The 16,335-nt window shown below is 42.1% G+C and overlaps 1 protein-coding gene and 2 non-coding genes across 3 annotated transcripts; 2 read left to right on the top strand and 1 right to left on the bottom strand.

Moving 5' to 3' along the window:
- Positions 1 to 10,297: 10,297 nt before the first annotated feature.
- Positions 10,298 to 13,208, bottom strand: LOC109771703 (transcription initiation factor TFIID subunit 9-like). The gene is made up of 2 exons (XM_020330400.2): positions 12,912 to 13,208; positions 10,298 to 10,925 (listed from the first exon to the last, which is right to left on the bottom strand). The coding sequence occupies exons 1-2, from the start codon at positions 13,206 to 13,208 to the stop codon at positions 10,581 to 10,583; spliced, it is 642 nt and encodes a 213-aa protein (XP_020185989.2). The 3' UTR covers positions 10,298 to 10,580.
- A 130-nt stretch (positions 13,209 to 13,338) lies between these two features.
- TRNAS-GCU (transfer RNA serine (anticodon GCU)) lies at positions 13,339 to 13,420 on the top strand. Its single transcript has one exon. It is a non-coding gene; the product is annotated as a tRNA-Ser (tRNA).
- Positions 13,421 to 15,715: 2,295 nt separating this feature from the next.
- Positions 15,716 to 15,797, top strand: TRNAS-GCU (transfer RNA serine (anticodon GCU)). Its single transcript has one exon. It is a non-coding gene; the product is annotated as a tRNA-Ser (tRNA).
- The last annotated feature ends 538 nt before the right edge of the window (positions 15,798 to 16,335 follow it).

Raw genomic sequence — 16,335 nt, 5'->3', positions numbered from 1 at the left:
AACTAACATGGACTTGTAGATCATTGAATATGATAAGTTTGATTCCTTGTAATAGTTTTGCTATAGTGAGATTGTAATATGTGAGTGTGTTAGTAAATAATTAGAGCTAAGCATGAATATCGGTGTTAAAGTTTGTAAGTCCTTATGCATGAAAGTGGTGGCCGTTGGCATTAGCGAGGAAGTCGGGTGGCATTAGCAAGGAAGATCATACTTGGAGTCCCTCAAACCGTGCATGAACGATCCGGCTAACCTTCCCCGAACAGCCCCTTGAACGGAAGACCGAAAGCATGGTCCCTCTACAACTTGCAAGCGTACGATCTTCATGATCCGTAGCGCTTTGCCATCTAGAGCTAATCGTTGCCAAAGAATTAGAGGGAGGAGATTAGAGCCACACTAGGCTTCTAATTATGAGGATTAGAGGATCTAGGTCTAGCTCTAATTGATCAACTAGGACCAACTAGAACTAGAGAACTAGAGGAGGCTCCAAAACTTGTGTGTCCAAAAGTGCCCAAAGCCTCTAGTATATATAGGTTGGAGGGGAGGAGGGGGTGCCACAAGGGGGAAGGACTTCCCTCCCCTTGGCCGGCCAAAGGAGGGAGGGGGAGTCCTTCCCCCACCCAAATTTGGCCTCCCCTAGGCCGAAAGGGGGGCACCTCCCCTCTTGGGCCCTTGTGGCCCAAGTTGCCTTCCATCTCTTGGCCTTTTGAGGCCCATTAATATTTAAATAATTATAAAAGCCTCCTAAAAATTAATAGATAATTTCATTATTAATTTAATATCCCTAGAAAAAATTTCCACCTATATATTATTTATCGTAATACCCAGTATTGCCCGATAAACTCTGAAACCCTTTCCCTGACGCTGAAATGCTTTCGGTTCCTATCAAACTATTTTGAATATAAATGAAATAATTCCACAAATAAATCCTCTATACTATCATCCTACTAACACTCAGCAAATCATAATTACCTTAAAGTTGTGACCCTGTAGGTTCTGTAAAACATAGAGATGAACGAAACCCGTTCGTTCAATGACCGATAGAGGAACCGTGGACTACACGAATGACATTCAAGTGAACCTTTCCCTTTGCTTCTGATACTTCCCAAACCTGAGGTAAGATGTATCAATATCCTCTTGAGTCATACACATGCTCACTATATCGGTCTCCTCATTGCCGGTTTTGTTCTTCTTTCTCGTTGGCATGTTCTGACATCCACGTGACAGTCACCTGTGTCTGGCCAGACGATGATGGCTGCCAAATAATATCTCACCATCGTCGGAGCAGCAAATTCCACTCTCGAGCTATTGAGTCCCTTATCAAACTGTTCGATGAACCTGTAAGTTGTCGTTATGGTCACCTTGTTACAGATGTCGTTTGAGCAATACTCTCATGGTCTAAGGAACTAAATCACACATTAACACTCCGTGTTATAACTATTGACATGTGACGGTATCATCTCAAATTATAACAAACAATTTTGGGTCAATTCAATATGATCACTCTTCTAACATCATACCCTCAATGCTATTTTAGAACTACCGTTACACTTAACGATGTCCTAAGATTCGGAAAACATGATCACCAACAACACTTGAGCTAGTCTTAGAGGCGAGACTACGGATCTTATTTTACAATTTATCATTTCACGCGTGCATATGAGTTTCCACTGAATCACATATTCCAGGATCATAGCAGTTATAGCATAGAGTATAAACTCGTAATCATGAGCACGGAAATACAATAATACAATATTATTACCTCTAGGGCATACTTCCAACACTGAGGACACCGACGATGACGACGGTGGGAAGGAGATAAGTGATGACCCACAAGTATAGGGGATCTATCGTAGTCCTTTCGATAAGTAAGAGTGCCAAACTCAACGAGGAGTAGAAGGAAATGACAAGCGGTTTTCAGCAAGGTATTCTCTGCAGGCACTAACAAACAGTTGTGTGATAAGATAACTTGTAACGGGTAGCAAGTAACAAAAGTAACTAAGGTGCAGCAAGGTGGCCCAATCTTTTTGTAGCAAAGGACAAGCCTAGACGAACTCGTATATAAAGAAAAGCGCTGCCGAGGACTGATGTCTACTAGGCAACTTTATTCTTGTAGACACGTGTTGGGCCTTGATACGTCTCCAACATATATATAATTTATGAAGTATTCATGTTGTTGTTTTATCACTCTTGGATGTTTTACAATCATTTTATAGCAACTTTATATCATTTTTTGGGACTAACCTATTGACCCAGTGCCCAGTGCCAATTGCTGTTTTTTGCTTGTTTTTACAACGCAGGAAATCAATATCAAACGGAGTCCAAACACCGCGAAACTTTTTGTGGATTTTTTATGGACCAGAAGACCACCAATGGACCATAGCAGCACCTAGGGGTGCCCCGAGGGGGGCACAACCCACCAGGGCGCGCCTGGGGGCCCAGGCGTGCCCAGGTGGGTTGTGCCCACCTCGGTGGCCTCCCGCACCCCCTCTTTACCCTATAAATTCACAAATATTCCGAAAACCCTCGGGGTTAACCTAGATCAGAAGTTCCGCCATCGCAGGCCTCTTTAGCCACCGAAAAGCAGTCTAGACCGCATTCCTGCACCCTGCCGGAGGGGGGAATCATCACCGGTGGCCATCTTCATCATCCCGGCAGCCCACGATGAGGAGGGAGTAGTCTACCCTCGGGGCTGAGGGTTTGTACCAGTAGCTATATGTTTAATCTCTCTCTCTCTCTCGTGTTCCTGAGATGTCACAATCTTGATGTATCCCGGGCTTTGTTAATATAGTCATATCATATGGTGTTTTCCCTTCTCTATCTTGTTGTGTGAATTGAGTTTTTCCCTTTGAGATTTCGTTGTTATCGGATTGAATACTTTTATGGATTTGAGAACACTTGGTATATGTCTTGCAATTGAATACTCGTGGTGACAATGGGGTATCGTATTGATCACTTGATATATGTTTTGGCACTCAACTCGCGGATTCCCGAGGTGACATTGGGGTAATCTATGCATAGGGGTTGGTGCACGTTCTTGTCTTTGTTTCCGGTAGAGATCTTGGGGCACTCTTTGAAGTTATTTGTGTTGGATTGAGTATTATGAATATGAATTTGCTTTGGTGTTATTTTAGTACGAACTCTAGGATAGAACGAACGGAAAGAATTGCTTTGTGTTATTTTACTACAGACTCTTGAATATATCGAACAGAAAGAATAGCTTTGAGGTGGTTTCGTACCCTACAAACAATTTATTCTTATGTTCTCCGCTAGATAGGAACTTTGGAGTGATTCTTTGTTGCACGTTGAGGGATGGTTATATGATCCGATTATATTAGCATTGTTGAGAGATTGAACTAGTGAAAGTACGGACCCTAGGCCTCATTTTCAAGCATTGCAATACCGTTTTTGTGCCCGTTTACTATTTGCTACCTTGCTGTTTTTATTTATTTAGATTATAAAAATATATTTCTACCATCCATATTACACTTTTATCACCATCTCTTCGCCAAACTAGTGCACCTATACAATTTTCCATTGTATTGGGTGTGTTGGGGACACAAGAGATTTCTTGTATTTGATTGCAGGGTCATTTGAGAGAGACCATCTTCATCCTACACCTCTCACGGATTGATAAACCTTAGGCCATCCACTTGAGTAAAAATTGCTACTGTCCTACAAAACTCTGCGCTTGGAGGTCCTAGGATAGTAGCAATTTTCCCTCAAGTGGATGACCTAAGGTTTATCAATCCGTGGGAGGTGTAGGATGAAGATGGTCTCTCTCAAACGACCCTGCAATCAAATACAATAAATCTCTTGTGTCCCCAACACACCAAATACAATGGTAATTTGTATAGGTGCACTAGTTCGGCGAAGAGATGGTGATACAAGTACAATATGGATGGTAGAAATATATTTTTATAATCTGAATAAATAAAAACAGCAAGGTGGCAAATAGTAAACGGGCACAAAAACGGTATTGCAATGCTTGAAAATGAGGCCTAGGGTCCGTACTTTCACTAGTGCAACCTCTCAACAATGCTAATATAATTGGATCATATAACCATCCCTCAAAGTGCGATGAAGAATCACTCCAAAGTTCCCATCTAGCGGAGAACATAAGAATAAATTGTTTGTAGGGTACGAAACCACCTCAAAGCTATTCTTTCCGTTCGATCTATTCAAGGGTTCGTACTAAAATAACACAAAGCTATTCTTTCCGTTCGATCTATCCTAGAGTTCGTACTAAAATAACACCAAAGCAAATTCATATTCATAATACTCAATCCAACACAAAGAACTTCAAAGAGTGCCCCAAGATTTCTACCAGAGAAACAAAGACAAGAACGTGCATCAACCCCTATGCATAGATTACCCCAATGTCACCTCGGGAATCCGCGAGTTGAGTGTCAAAACATATATCAAGTGAATCAATACGCTACCCCATTGTCACCACGAGTATTCAATTGCAAGACATATATCAAGTGTTCTCAAATCCATAAAAGTATTCAATCCGATAACAACGAAATCTCAAAGCGAAAAACTCAATTCATCACAACAAGATAGGGAGGGGAAAACAACATATGATCCGACTATATTAACAAAGCCCGCGATACATCAAGATCGTGACATCTCGAGAACACGAGAGAGAGAGAGAGAGAGAGAGAGAGAGAGAGAGAGAGAGATTAAACACATAACTATTGGTACAAACCCTCAGCCCCGAGGGTAGACTACTCCCTCCTCATCATGGTGGCCGCCAGGATGATGAAGATGGCCACCGGTGATGATTCCCCCCTCCGGCGGGGTGCCGGAAAGGGTCTAGATTGGTTTTCGGTGGCTACAGAGCCTTGCGGCAGTGGAACTTCTGATCTAGGTTAACCCCGAGGGTTTTCAGAATATTTGTGAATTTATAGGGTAAAGAGGGGGTGCGGGAGGCCACCGAGGTGGGCACAACCCACCTGGGCGCGCCTGGGCCCCTAGGCATGCCTTGGTGGGTTGTGACCCCCTTGGGGCACCCCCCAGGTGCTGCTCTGGCCCATTGGTGGTCTTCTGGTCCATAAAAAATCCACAATAAACTTTCGCGGTGTTTGGACTCCGTTTGATATTGATTTCCTGCGATGTAAAAAACGAGCAAAAACAACAACTGGCACTGGGCACTGGGTCAATAGGTTAGTCCCAAAAATTGATATAAAGTTGCTATAAAATGATTGTAAAACATCCAAGAATGATAAAATAACAGCATGAATACTTCATAATAAATACGTTGGAGACGTATCAAGGACACATGGGAATTGTTGTCAAGTTAGTTTTCATCATGCTCATATGATTCGCGTTCGTTACTTTGATAATTTGAGATGTGGGTGGACCGGTGCTTGGGTGTTGTCCTTACTTGGACAAGCCTCCCACTTATGATTAACTCCTCTCGCAAGCATCTACAACTACGAAAGAAGAATTAAGATAAATCTAACCATAGCATGAAACATGTGGATACAAATCAGCCCCTTACGAAGCAACACATAAACTAGGGTTTAAGCTTCTGTCACTCTAGCAACCCATCATCTACTTATTACTTCCCAATGCCTTCCCCTAGGCCCAAATCATGGTGAAGTGTCATGTAGTCGACGTTCACATAACACCACTAGAGGAGAGACAACATACATCTCATCAAAATATCGAACGAATACCAAATTCACATGATTACTTATAACAAGACTTCTCGGAAACAAACGTAACTACTCACAAAGCATATTCGTGTTCATAATCAGAGGGGTATTAATTAGCATTAAGGATCTGAACATATGATCTTCCACCGAATAAACCAACTAGAATCAACTACAAGGAGTAATCAACACTACTAGCAACCCACTGGTACCAATCTGAGGTTTTGAGACAAAGATCGGATACAAGAGATGAACTAGGGTTTGAGAGGATATGGTGCTGGTGAAGATGTTGATGGAGATTGACCCCCTCTCGATGAGAGGATCATTGGTGATGACAATGGCTTCGATTTCCCCCTCCGGGAGGGAAGTTTCCCCGGCAGAACAGCTCCGCTGGAGCCCTAGATTGATTCTGCCCAAGTTCCGGCTTGAGACGGCGGCGCTTCGTCCCGAAAGCTCTGTCTTGATTTTTGTCAGGTCAAAAGACATCATATAGCAGAAGATGGGCACCGGAGGCCTGCCAGGGGGCCCACAAGCCACGGGGGCGCGCCCAGGGGGTAGGGCGCGCCCCCCAGGCTTGTGGCCTCCTGGTGGGTCCCCTCTGGTATTTTCTTCGCCCAATATTTTTTATATATTCCAAAATAATTCTTCGTAAATTTTCAGGACTCTTGGAGTTGTGCAGAATAGGTCTCTCAGATTTGCTCCTTTCCGGTCCAGAATTCCAGCTACCGGCATTCTCCCTCTTTATGTAAACCTTGTAAAATAAGAGAGAAAGGCATAAATTGTACCATAATGTGTTATAACAGCCCATAATGCAATAAATATCAATATAAAAGCATGATGCAAAATGGACGTATCAATAAGCCACAACACAGGTTGGATGCACGTGGACCTATTTGGGTCTTGAGTCATGGTTATTAGGTTAGCGGCGTGTGGTATTTTTTCTATGATTGCAACTCACGGGTTCAATTGCTAATACCATGTTCAAATAAAGGAAGTGGACTATTGAGTTCTTGAGTCATGATCATTCGATTAGGGGCCAGTGGTAGTTTTTTCCCGTTGAAACGCACGGGCTCTTTTGCTAGTTCTCTCTAATATCCCCAACCCTAATCACTATAGCTCTAGTGCACAACAACTCATCCTCGGTCCTCCCATACGTAGGTCTCTTGAGCCCCATCTCCTCGTTCTATTCCCATCTCGGTGGCGCAGACGCATGTACACGTCACGAGGGAGTGAACGTAGGTAAACGGCACAACCGAGTTTTGTCGGAAGCATGGAGTGCCTTGGAACAAAGCAGGCGGTGAGCGACCTCTCTGCTTTCCTCCCTTCCTCTTGGCTTTTCCATTAAATCTAGCCCCGTCGGCATCACCCATTGTTGACTGGATCCAAAGTGCTTGCGGCTTGCTACTCGCCATTGTAGGAGCACAACTCCAGTGATGATCTTGATTACTTGTAGGCACCATATAATACATGTTTCTCATTTAATCGTGAGGTGCAGAGAATAAATATATTTTTTTGACTATATCCAGAAACTTGTCAATGGCATATACAAATATCCTTAGCATAGTATTATTCACATTGGTGTGCATACCAAATTAGTTGGTGAGGTGCCTCTTACTGTCTCCTTCAATAAATGGCACCTCTTACTTTGTGTGCCTTTTGTTTTGCTTGTTAATGCATATATTGATGTTCCATGCATGTAATACATGTTAAGCCGGATTACATATCACACATGGCATGCCTCTTCGGTCAATTATCAGTACAACCATATCAGGTATGTCATTTCCTCCAAATATTGATGATTCATGTATGTAATACATGTTCAATTCATGTATTGTAGTCTCTTTGGAAGTTTCTTCCATCTCTGCAACTGTAGTTGATTGTGCAGATTGAGGCTCCAGCTTTTGACTTCACCAACAATAAAAGCCTTCATGTTTTCTTAGGGAACTTCATTACTTACGCTGAAGACGGGTTGTCAGCTGGCATGTCTCATCTATGAACAAATTTTGACTCACACATGAGCCTATTTTGTAATCCTCCAAACCTATATAATAGTTTGTTGATGCCAGAAGATATATATGTTATTCCATGGATTCTATTTGGCATCTATTTTCTCTATATTATAGGTAGAATCCTCTCTAGATGTAGCAGTGGGTGCACCGTACCGTTGTTATCAGATTTTAGACTCTGAGAAATTGTGTGCGGACTGAGAATTAAGTATCAATCATTGTCGATTCTATGATATATCAGAGTGGTTGATTTAGGTAATTCATGATTTGTTGCGGCATTGAGTCAGGTCTTATTGTCATTTCTTTTGAGGTAAGTTGGTTCACCTTTCCTTCTTAGTCTATCAAATCATAATGGTAGAACTTCCTGTCTTTCTCCTTGGCATGTATTTACGTAAAGTCTACTCCATTTTTTTGTCCCTTTCCATTTCCTGTTGTACATTTATGCACATAAAATCTAAACTTACAAGGGCATGTATGTATTAAGTAAAGAATGTGTCTATGAAGGTGCAAGTTATCTGCCTGGTAATATAACTATGCAATTATCTACTGCAACTTCCAAATTTTTGTAGTGAGTTTCCATGATATTCCGCTACATATTTACATGAACTTCTATTGTTCTACTAAAAATGGACTCGACATTATTTTGTCATTCTGTGATCCCCATTCCCACCGTAGGTTACATTCTAATAATATCTTTCCAAACTTTTTTTGCGGGTGGTGTTGATGGTCGATCCATTGGGGAAAAATTTTAGACAAGTTCTCAAATTTTGATTTGATGAATTCTTCACTTCTCACCTCCCTGTCTCCAATTGCTCCTGACTAGATTACTTCACCACGACTGCCATACCTCGTCTTTTCATGTTTTAGTATCCATATATATTGCTCGGCTTATGCGTCGTTCCTTCAACAGCTGCTACATCGTTGGTTGTCGAAGCCCTTATTCCTCTTGGTGGTAGTGGTGTAGGTAACATGGCCAGCAAGGGAAAATATGAAAGCCTGACGTGGCTTGATTAACAACGCCATGTTAACTGCATACTTGATTAGCAGCGCATTTGTTCCCTCATTAGATGTTTCTTTGCTATTTCTGTGTAAATATAATCTCATATTTTTATGGTTGGGTGTAAAATGGAGATCTCCACTACACTTTGTGCTGAAAGGAGTGGTGAGTAGAGAAAATTTTGTACACTCACCTGGGAACAAGTTAATCCATATGGTTTGCCATAATAGTACATTGTTTGCTTAGGTTTGTGTTTTGTGATGAAAAATCAGTGTAACCTACCAGAATATCGAGATGGGTGAAAAGCGTGAGGAAGGCCAGTTTACAATATGCTAAGTGTTTCAATAAAGGCTACTAACATTTCTGCGTAGGTGGACATCATGAATAAAGAACTTTGTTGCTGATTTAATTTTTCTTTTAATCTCCTATTCCAGTTTTCAACATTGTTTTTCAGTTTTAAATGTGTTTGTGCCATGGGATTCATCACTGGAAATGTGGTTTCTCTTAGTTGTGTTAGAGATGTCGATTACGCCAATTGTTGTGTTGCAACAATCATTCAATATTTGCTTCAAGAACTAACATTCAATATTACAAAAAGACGAGTGCAGCAACGCGCGCCATGGATGATCTAGTACTTAGTATAGATCTGATGTAAGTCTTGCGGGTATAGTTGGGTACTCACCATGCTTTATTTATTCTTTTGACCTGGATGCTCCATATCAAATAGTAGCATTTGGAGCGGATAATCTCTTGGTGAAGGACGACATGAGCTATGGTTATCCCCCAGAAATGGTCTGGGCAGGGATATGGACGCCACTTGCTTTTCTTTAGCCTTTTCTAAGGCATTTGTGACATGTCTAAGGTATATTTCGCTTGAGTTATGAGATATGTGTCTTGGTTGTCAAACCCTTATATGTATTCATTCGTTAAATTTGACTCCTTGGAGTCATTGTATATATATTATTGCAGACATGTTGAGGAATTGTGTTGTGATACTGACCGCCCACATACGGAGCATGTTGTCGTGTTCACGTTTGTTTGGTGGGCCTCTTGGGGTCGATACTATGTGAATGCTAGTGGAGGTGCTAGAGTTATATAGTGTCGCTCCCGGGGCGTTACACGAATACGATGGATCTCCTCCTCAACATCTTCAGAACATATGTCATCAAACCTACAGAAAGGACAAAAGAGTAAGGGTTCATCAGAACAGTTACCTTATGTTTGCTCCTCGGCCTTCGCCTTCACGAGCATCGGCTCATTCTCTGGCCTCACGGCATCCTTGTTGTGGGACACGATGTTGGCATCCATGTTGTGATATGTGAAGCACATCATGGACCTCTGCTAGGTCTTCTAGTAGACCTAGCAGATATGCCACATTTCCTTTTCTTGACGAGACTTGGAAAGGTCCAATAAATCCTGGACAAGTTTTTGTTTTGCCTGAAACCTCTGTAGTGTGTATCACTCAGAGGTAAGCATATTCTCCGGGTTCAAATTTAACCTCGAGATGTTTATGATCATAGTAACTTTTGTGTCTGGATTGAGCTGACTGAAGTCTAATCTTGAACCTTTGTTTTGATTCATATGGTTCACCTCCTCACACCACACACAAACTCCTTCCATATGTCAATCTTGCCATGTGGGGTTTTAGCCTCCATGCTATTTTTGGCACGTCACAATCCAATAACCATGTATACAATAATTTTTTGGCGTGACACAATCCAATAACCATGTACACAACAATTTATGGAAACAATCATGACCACTAGCAAGGGATTTGCATAAAGTTTAGATGTGCCAAGTTGAGATGCACTTGTTGGTGTACCAACAACCCTTTTACATCATCATGCTAGATTTTTCCACCAACAAGAAACTAATTAAACAAAAAACACATAATGAGTTGAACAGAAATTAATCATATATTCAAGGCTGGGACATTTTGGATCTTCTGTTCTTCATTATACATCGCCTTGCTGCCCTAGCGGCCATAGCATTGAGTTGGGAGGAAATCCTCTTAGAACATTGTTGATTACTACTACTAGTTTGATCTTCATTGTTGCAACTGGGAGAAGCAACTTTAGGATTGGAGGTTTCGCAGGTGTTGTCGCTCTTGGTTCCCTTAACATTATCAGTCGGTGGCTTCATTTGTGGAATGCATAAGTATTTTTGTCCCATCATCATGTCTTGATCATGTGGCAGACAGGTTGATCCGGGAGGGGGCTTGGGTAGAGGGTTTTTGTTCAAGCTATGAGCCATTTCAAGAAAAACCTACCCAAAGTGAAGAATTTGAATGTTATGATAACAATATAATGCCCGCATGAAATGTATGTGATGCATTAGGTATTAGGTCAGTAGCCCGTTCAAACTTCATGGCTCCTTGAAAATGACATACATATATACATAAAAAACACAACTAATCATCATAATTAAATGTTAATATTGTGAACTTGGCACCATTGAGGGATCCAAGCCAAGAGAAAGTTTAATTAAATCCCCTCGCTAATATGTAGCTAGATAACTTATGGAGTATAGTTTGATAATTCAATCATCGTGTGTATTCTATACTTGACTAGATAATAAGTGAAAATTTATCCAAATGGCATACTGGACAATAAGAATTCCTTTATTTCCAAAAAAATATTTTGTTATTTTGGGTGTTAAAGTGAATCATAAGAAAATGTTTTATTTCTTTTCTCCAAGTCTTACATGTGAGGATCATATTGTCTTATTTGCCTACTGACAGTGTAGATGGATTGGCCAGAAATCTAAAAGAGAGCATAAACAAAAATCTAGTTAAAGCACCAAAGTTACATATGATTGGTAGTGGTAAGCCACCTGCCACTATGAATTATGTTCATACAAAAGGATGGAGTTGATCCTTATATGGGATGATGGGCCTCATATGTGCCTTTTTGTACATTATTTGCATTCATACAATAACATATTGGGCAGGAATGCCCTAGTCCATGTGTTAAAGCAACAAAAGAGGGGCTAGGTTACTTTATAAGGGATCTATACATGTTGACTCTTAATGTTGTCACTTAATTGATTAGTTGTTGATATGGGAGGGAGATAATAAGGAGAGAAAAACAAATTTGGTTTCTTAGAGTCAAACTTGTTCTTGAATGATAAGACAACTTTTTCATATGCAATGCATGCCTTCTAGAGAAGGCAAGAAAAACATATCGTGCTATAGATATCTCTGACACTTGATTGTTGCATGCTCCTAAAATTATGGACTAAACTAGACAATATTTAACTAAGTGATGACTTTTGGTAGAAGGGAGAGAATTGTCTTATCCTCCTTACTAAGAGATCGTCCCTTAGCTAAGAGAATGCAAACCTCTTTTTTTAGTCTCGCTCTCTCTTCCCAACTTAGAAATCAACCTATCTGATACTGATTTTGTTAAGATAGCACTATTGCACATGTGCTAATAAGAGTCAAGCCATGTACTTCGGTGGTGTTTGGTTCTCTAGTCCTAAGACTTTTTCTAGTCCCTAGGACTTTTTGAAAAAGACTCTCAAGGAGGTGCTTCTAAGGACTTTTAACAAAAAGTCCCAAAAAAGTTCCACCCTATTTGGTTTGCTAGGGTTTTTTCTAGTCCCAACACAAAAAAGTCCCTGAAACCAAACACCCCCTTCGTCATATTTAATTATAACTTTTCTGTAGAGTCAATCTAAAGACATGCCCTTCATATAAAATGTTTTACTATCAACTCCTGATGACGAGGAACCAGAGAGTCAAGGAGTGACTCCACCTTTGTAGATGCCGTTAACACCCGTTTTAACATGATGACATCGAGTCAGTTCTTATGATACTCCTAACGGATCTCCGAGTTTGTGTCTCTCCATCTTGATTGCAAGTTTTCGCAGAACATCATGGTTCAAATTTCATTTTACAGATTTAATTAGTTTTTCTATGCAAAGGCAGGGGAATTATACTTCCATTATCTGATAATAAAATATTCAATTGTTTCGTATCTACGAGGAAATCCGGGTGAATAAAAACTCAGAACTTCCAACGCGCACGATCTGAAAGGAACGGAGAGTGCGTGGAAACTGCAAACTCGTGCTGCTTCTTGAACACCAGTCTAATCACCGATCCCGTGATCCGCGAGTAAAGTTCCGATCGATCAGGACACGAAAGCGCAGGATCCAAACAACCCCATCCCCGACAGCCGCGAACGCGATTGACGCAGCCAACAGCAGCGAAATCCTCATGAGGAACGGAGAGGTTTAGGGCTAAGCACGTACCTCGCGGCCCGGCGGCTCGTGGCCGAACGTTGCGTTGGAGCGGATGGCGAGGTGGACGTCGTCTGCTTGGAGCGACGCCCTGCCAGCGTGATCCGCGTAGGCCAGCGCGTCGCCGAGCACGTCGCCGGTGTACCGGTGGGCGAGCCTCAGGAACTGGTGGACCACCGCCGGCTCGTAATCCCCTTCATTAAGCCCCACCGAACGCAAGATCTCCTTCACGACACGCGCGTCCCGTGGCTCATCGCCGGCGTCCGCCGCCGCCGCAGGAGGAGGGGTCCGTCCGACCCCGGTGTCCATTAGGGTAGGGCGCAGATTTGCGGTGTGTCGGGCAACTCTTCGCGGGAGAGGCAAAATAGAATTTGGGTTTAAGTAAAAGGATGTATCTGCACGTTAGATATAGAGTCATTTCAGCCATCTATACAACAACGACGCTTTGGCCGAGTGGTTAAGGCGTGTGCCTGCTAAGTACATGGGGTTTCCCCGCGAGAGTTCGAATCTCTCAGGCGTCGATTTCTTTTTTCTTTTTTGCTGCTTAGGCCTGCACAACATTTCCTTTTGCTGCGTAGGCAATCAAGCTCCACAACATTTGCTTATCTCAAGGAGTGAGCACTTTGAACAATCAGATATTGTCAGACACTAAAGCTCACCCGGTTTTAAAACGCAACATATTCATATATTTGTCGATTTCATGTGTAGAAAACATATTGGCATTTCCATGTCTTAAGCAAGTGTTTTGAGTATTTGTACCTACGAGTAGCTTTCTTTTTTCTGCTTTACTCGAAAATTCAAACAGTAAAAACAAAAACGACACAAATAAATGTAAATTGTGCGGGACAAACATGAACCTTGGGCCTTTCAAAGGACTCGCATTTCGTATTTATGTTTTTAGCTTCTTTTACACAAACACAAAAATAGTTTAACTGCCTGACCAGTCTAAACAAATAGAAAACGTGTGGGAGAAGCGTGAACTGCGTGCTTGAGTTGTGGCAATCGCAAAAAAAAAATGCCAGTGTTTTTTAACGAACTATTTCATCCGTTTCTAAATATAAGTCTTTTTAAATATTTTAATATAGACTACATATAAAATAAAATGAGTGAATCTTTTTTTTGCAAAATATAAAATAAGTGAATCAACATCCTAAAATATGTCTATATACATTTGTGTGTAATTCATATTGAAATCTCTAAAAAAAACTTAGCAAAGGGAGTAGGTGCATGCTTTGCATTAAGAATAGAGTTGGAAACTTGTCCTTTACAGAGTCGTTATCAACCATCACGGCTAGGGACCTCATCAACTAAGAGAACATCGACTTACTTCCCTTTTAAAAGGAGGATGCACCCCCGCCTCTGTATCTGGGTGATTCATACGATTATTTTATTAATTATTCATAAAGACCTTACAAATTAATACATCCGTAAGTCCAAAGCCATCATCTTGACAACACCTGTCGCTACTCCTATCCCTTTATAAAGGAGTGGCGAATGTCTGAACCAAATACCAAACAGTCATCGCACCAAAGACTAATATCTAAAACCGGATGCCCCATCCAAGCCACAAAGCCGGGACTGGATGACACACCGGTTCAACGCACTCTTAGTGAGCACCACATGCGCACGCTCACCTCCGTCTTCCATCGATCCATCCTCAAAGCAGATACTGACGCATCGACTTTGTCAGGCCTCTCTGCCATCGATGCCACCACGACACCAGACAACGTCGTCCACCTGCGTGAGTCCGTCGCCACACATCGGACGCCGAGCCTCCACTGCTCCATGCTGTCGAGATCCGCCGCCATGAATATGTAGAATGAAACACCGCTCCACCGAAGATGCCGTCCACTGGTCCCTCTAGCCCGAGTGCACCTCCAAGAATGCCGCCCCCAAGGGGGAAATGACACAAGATTGTCGCCGTCATCCGATCAGCTGATCTAGGGTTTCCCCCGGAGGTATTCGGTGGGGTTGGGAGCTTCATCTCGATGATGCCTTCATCAAGGAAACGATGATAAGGGTGTCATCATCACCGGCTCCGACCACCAACCGAAGACCAGGTTTTCACCCGGATCCGTCCCAAGAAATCCAACCGACAAAATGTGCAACGTCTCGATCGCCTTCAAAGCCCCAGATCTAGACGCCTAGATCCGGCGACCAACCGCAACAGCAGTGCCACCATAGGAGCCCTGACGCACCGGCCACTGCCTAAGTGTGCCACCACTGGAGCCTGGGAGGAGGGCTCCCACCCCACCTCGCCAAACCGCGAGAGCCGCCGAGATGGATCCCGCGCGCTCGTCACCGTCTCTGATCCGAACCAATCCGTAGAAAAAACCACCAGATCGCCGGCACAGATCCGCCTTTGACAGGACTGCACCACGCCATGCCACCGCGTAATAGCTCAAGTGGAACTGAACTGACCATATCTCATCCATGTCATGTTTCTCCCACACGTTTTACATTTGTTTAGACTCGTCTTTTGCTCGGGGAGTCAGGGTAATGCCAATATTTCAACTATAGCACTACCATTTTGTACTACATGGAGGCCAATTCATGAACAAAGCCAGAATAGTTGCTTCCACCTCTCTGTTAGCATGACTTGAGTTGACCTTGTTCTCTGCCTCTTTCCACCAAACATCAAAAGCCAAGAAACAGTCAACATATGAACGTATATCTCTCCTTTGTGAGAACAATATGGCACTGATTTGTGCGACATAGGCGACTCTTATTGGTGGAGGCAACGAACAGTTTGGGTTTGAGTGAAATATGGCTTATATCCTACCAAATAAAATCATTTCACTACTCTGCACAACGACGACACTTTGGCCGAGTGGTTAAGGCGTGTGCCTGCTAAGTACATGGGGTTTCCCCGCGAGAGTTCGAATCTCTCAGGTGTCGATTATTTTTTAATTTTTTGAAACAGCCAAGCCCCACACGCACACATTTCCGTTGAGCAGCATATTTTTCAGAAATGCAAAAGCCATAGCCAATGTCTGAAGTATATAACTGAAACACTTATTATAGCATTTTTGTATATATTTTTTCCCTTTCACTTATGATTTTGCACCATCAGCAGTAAAGCACCCAGTCTTTTCGTTGTCTAGCTCGCTGAACAAAATATTTTCACAAATTCGCACTCCATAGCCAATGTCTGAATTAGAAGAGAACTCAAATCACTTATCACAGCCTTTCTGTTCTTTTTCTTTTTCACTTCTCATTTTGCATCTTAAGCAGTCAAGCTCACCGAGCAAAAACATATTCACATGTAATTGCAAATTCATAGCCAATATCTGAACAAGTAGAAAACTGAAATCACTTAGCCTAACCATGTTCTATTTTCTCAATAGGTGTTTTAAAACTAAGAACAATTCCCGAGCTGTATCACGTACTATTTACAAGTTAACTTTTTTTGCTCTACTTGAACAAATGTATCAAC

Source organism: Aegilops tauschii, chromosome 2, assembly GCF_002575655.3.
Source record: "Aegilops tauschii subsp. strangulata cultivar AL8/78 chromosome 2, Aet v6.0, whole genome shotgun sequence".
NCBI lineage: Eukaryota > Viridiplantae > Streptophyta > Magnoliopsida > Poales > Poaceae > Aegilops > Aegilops tauschii.
The sequence above is the reverse complement of the archived record's forward strand: the minus strand, read 5'-3'. Positions and strand labels throughout refer to the sequence as shown.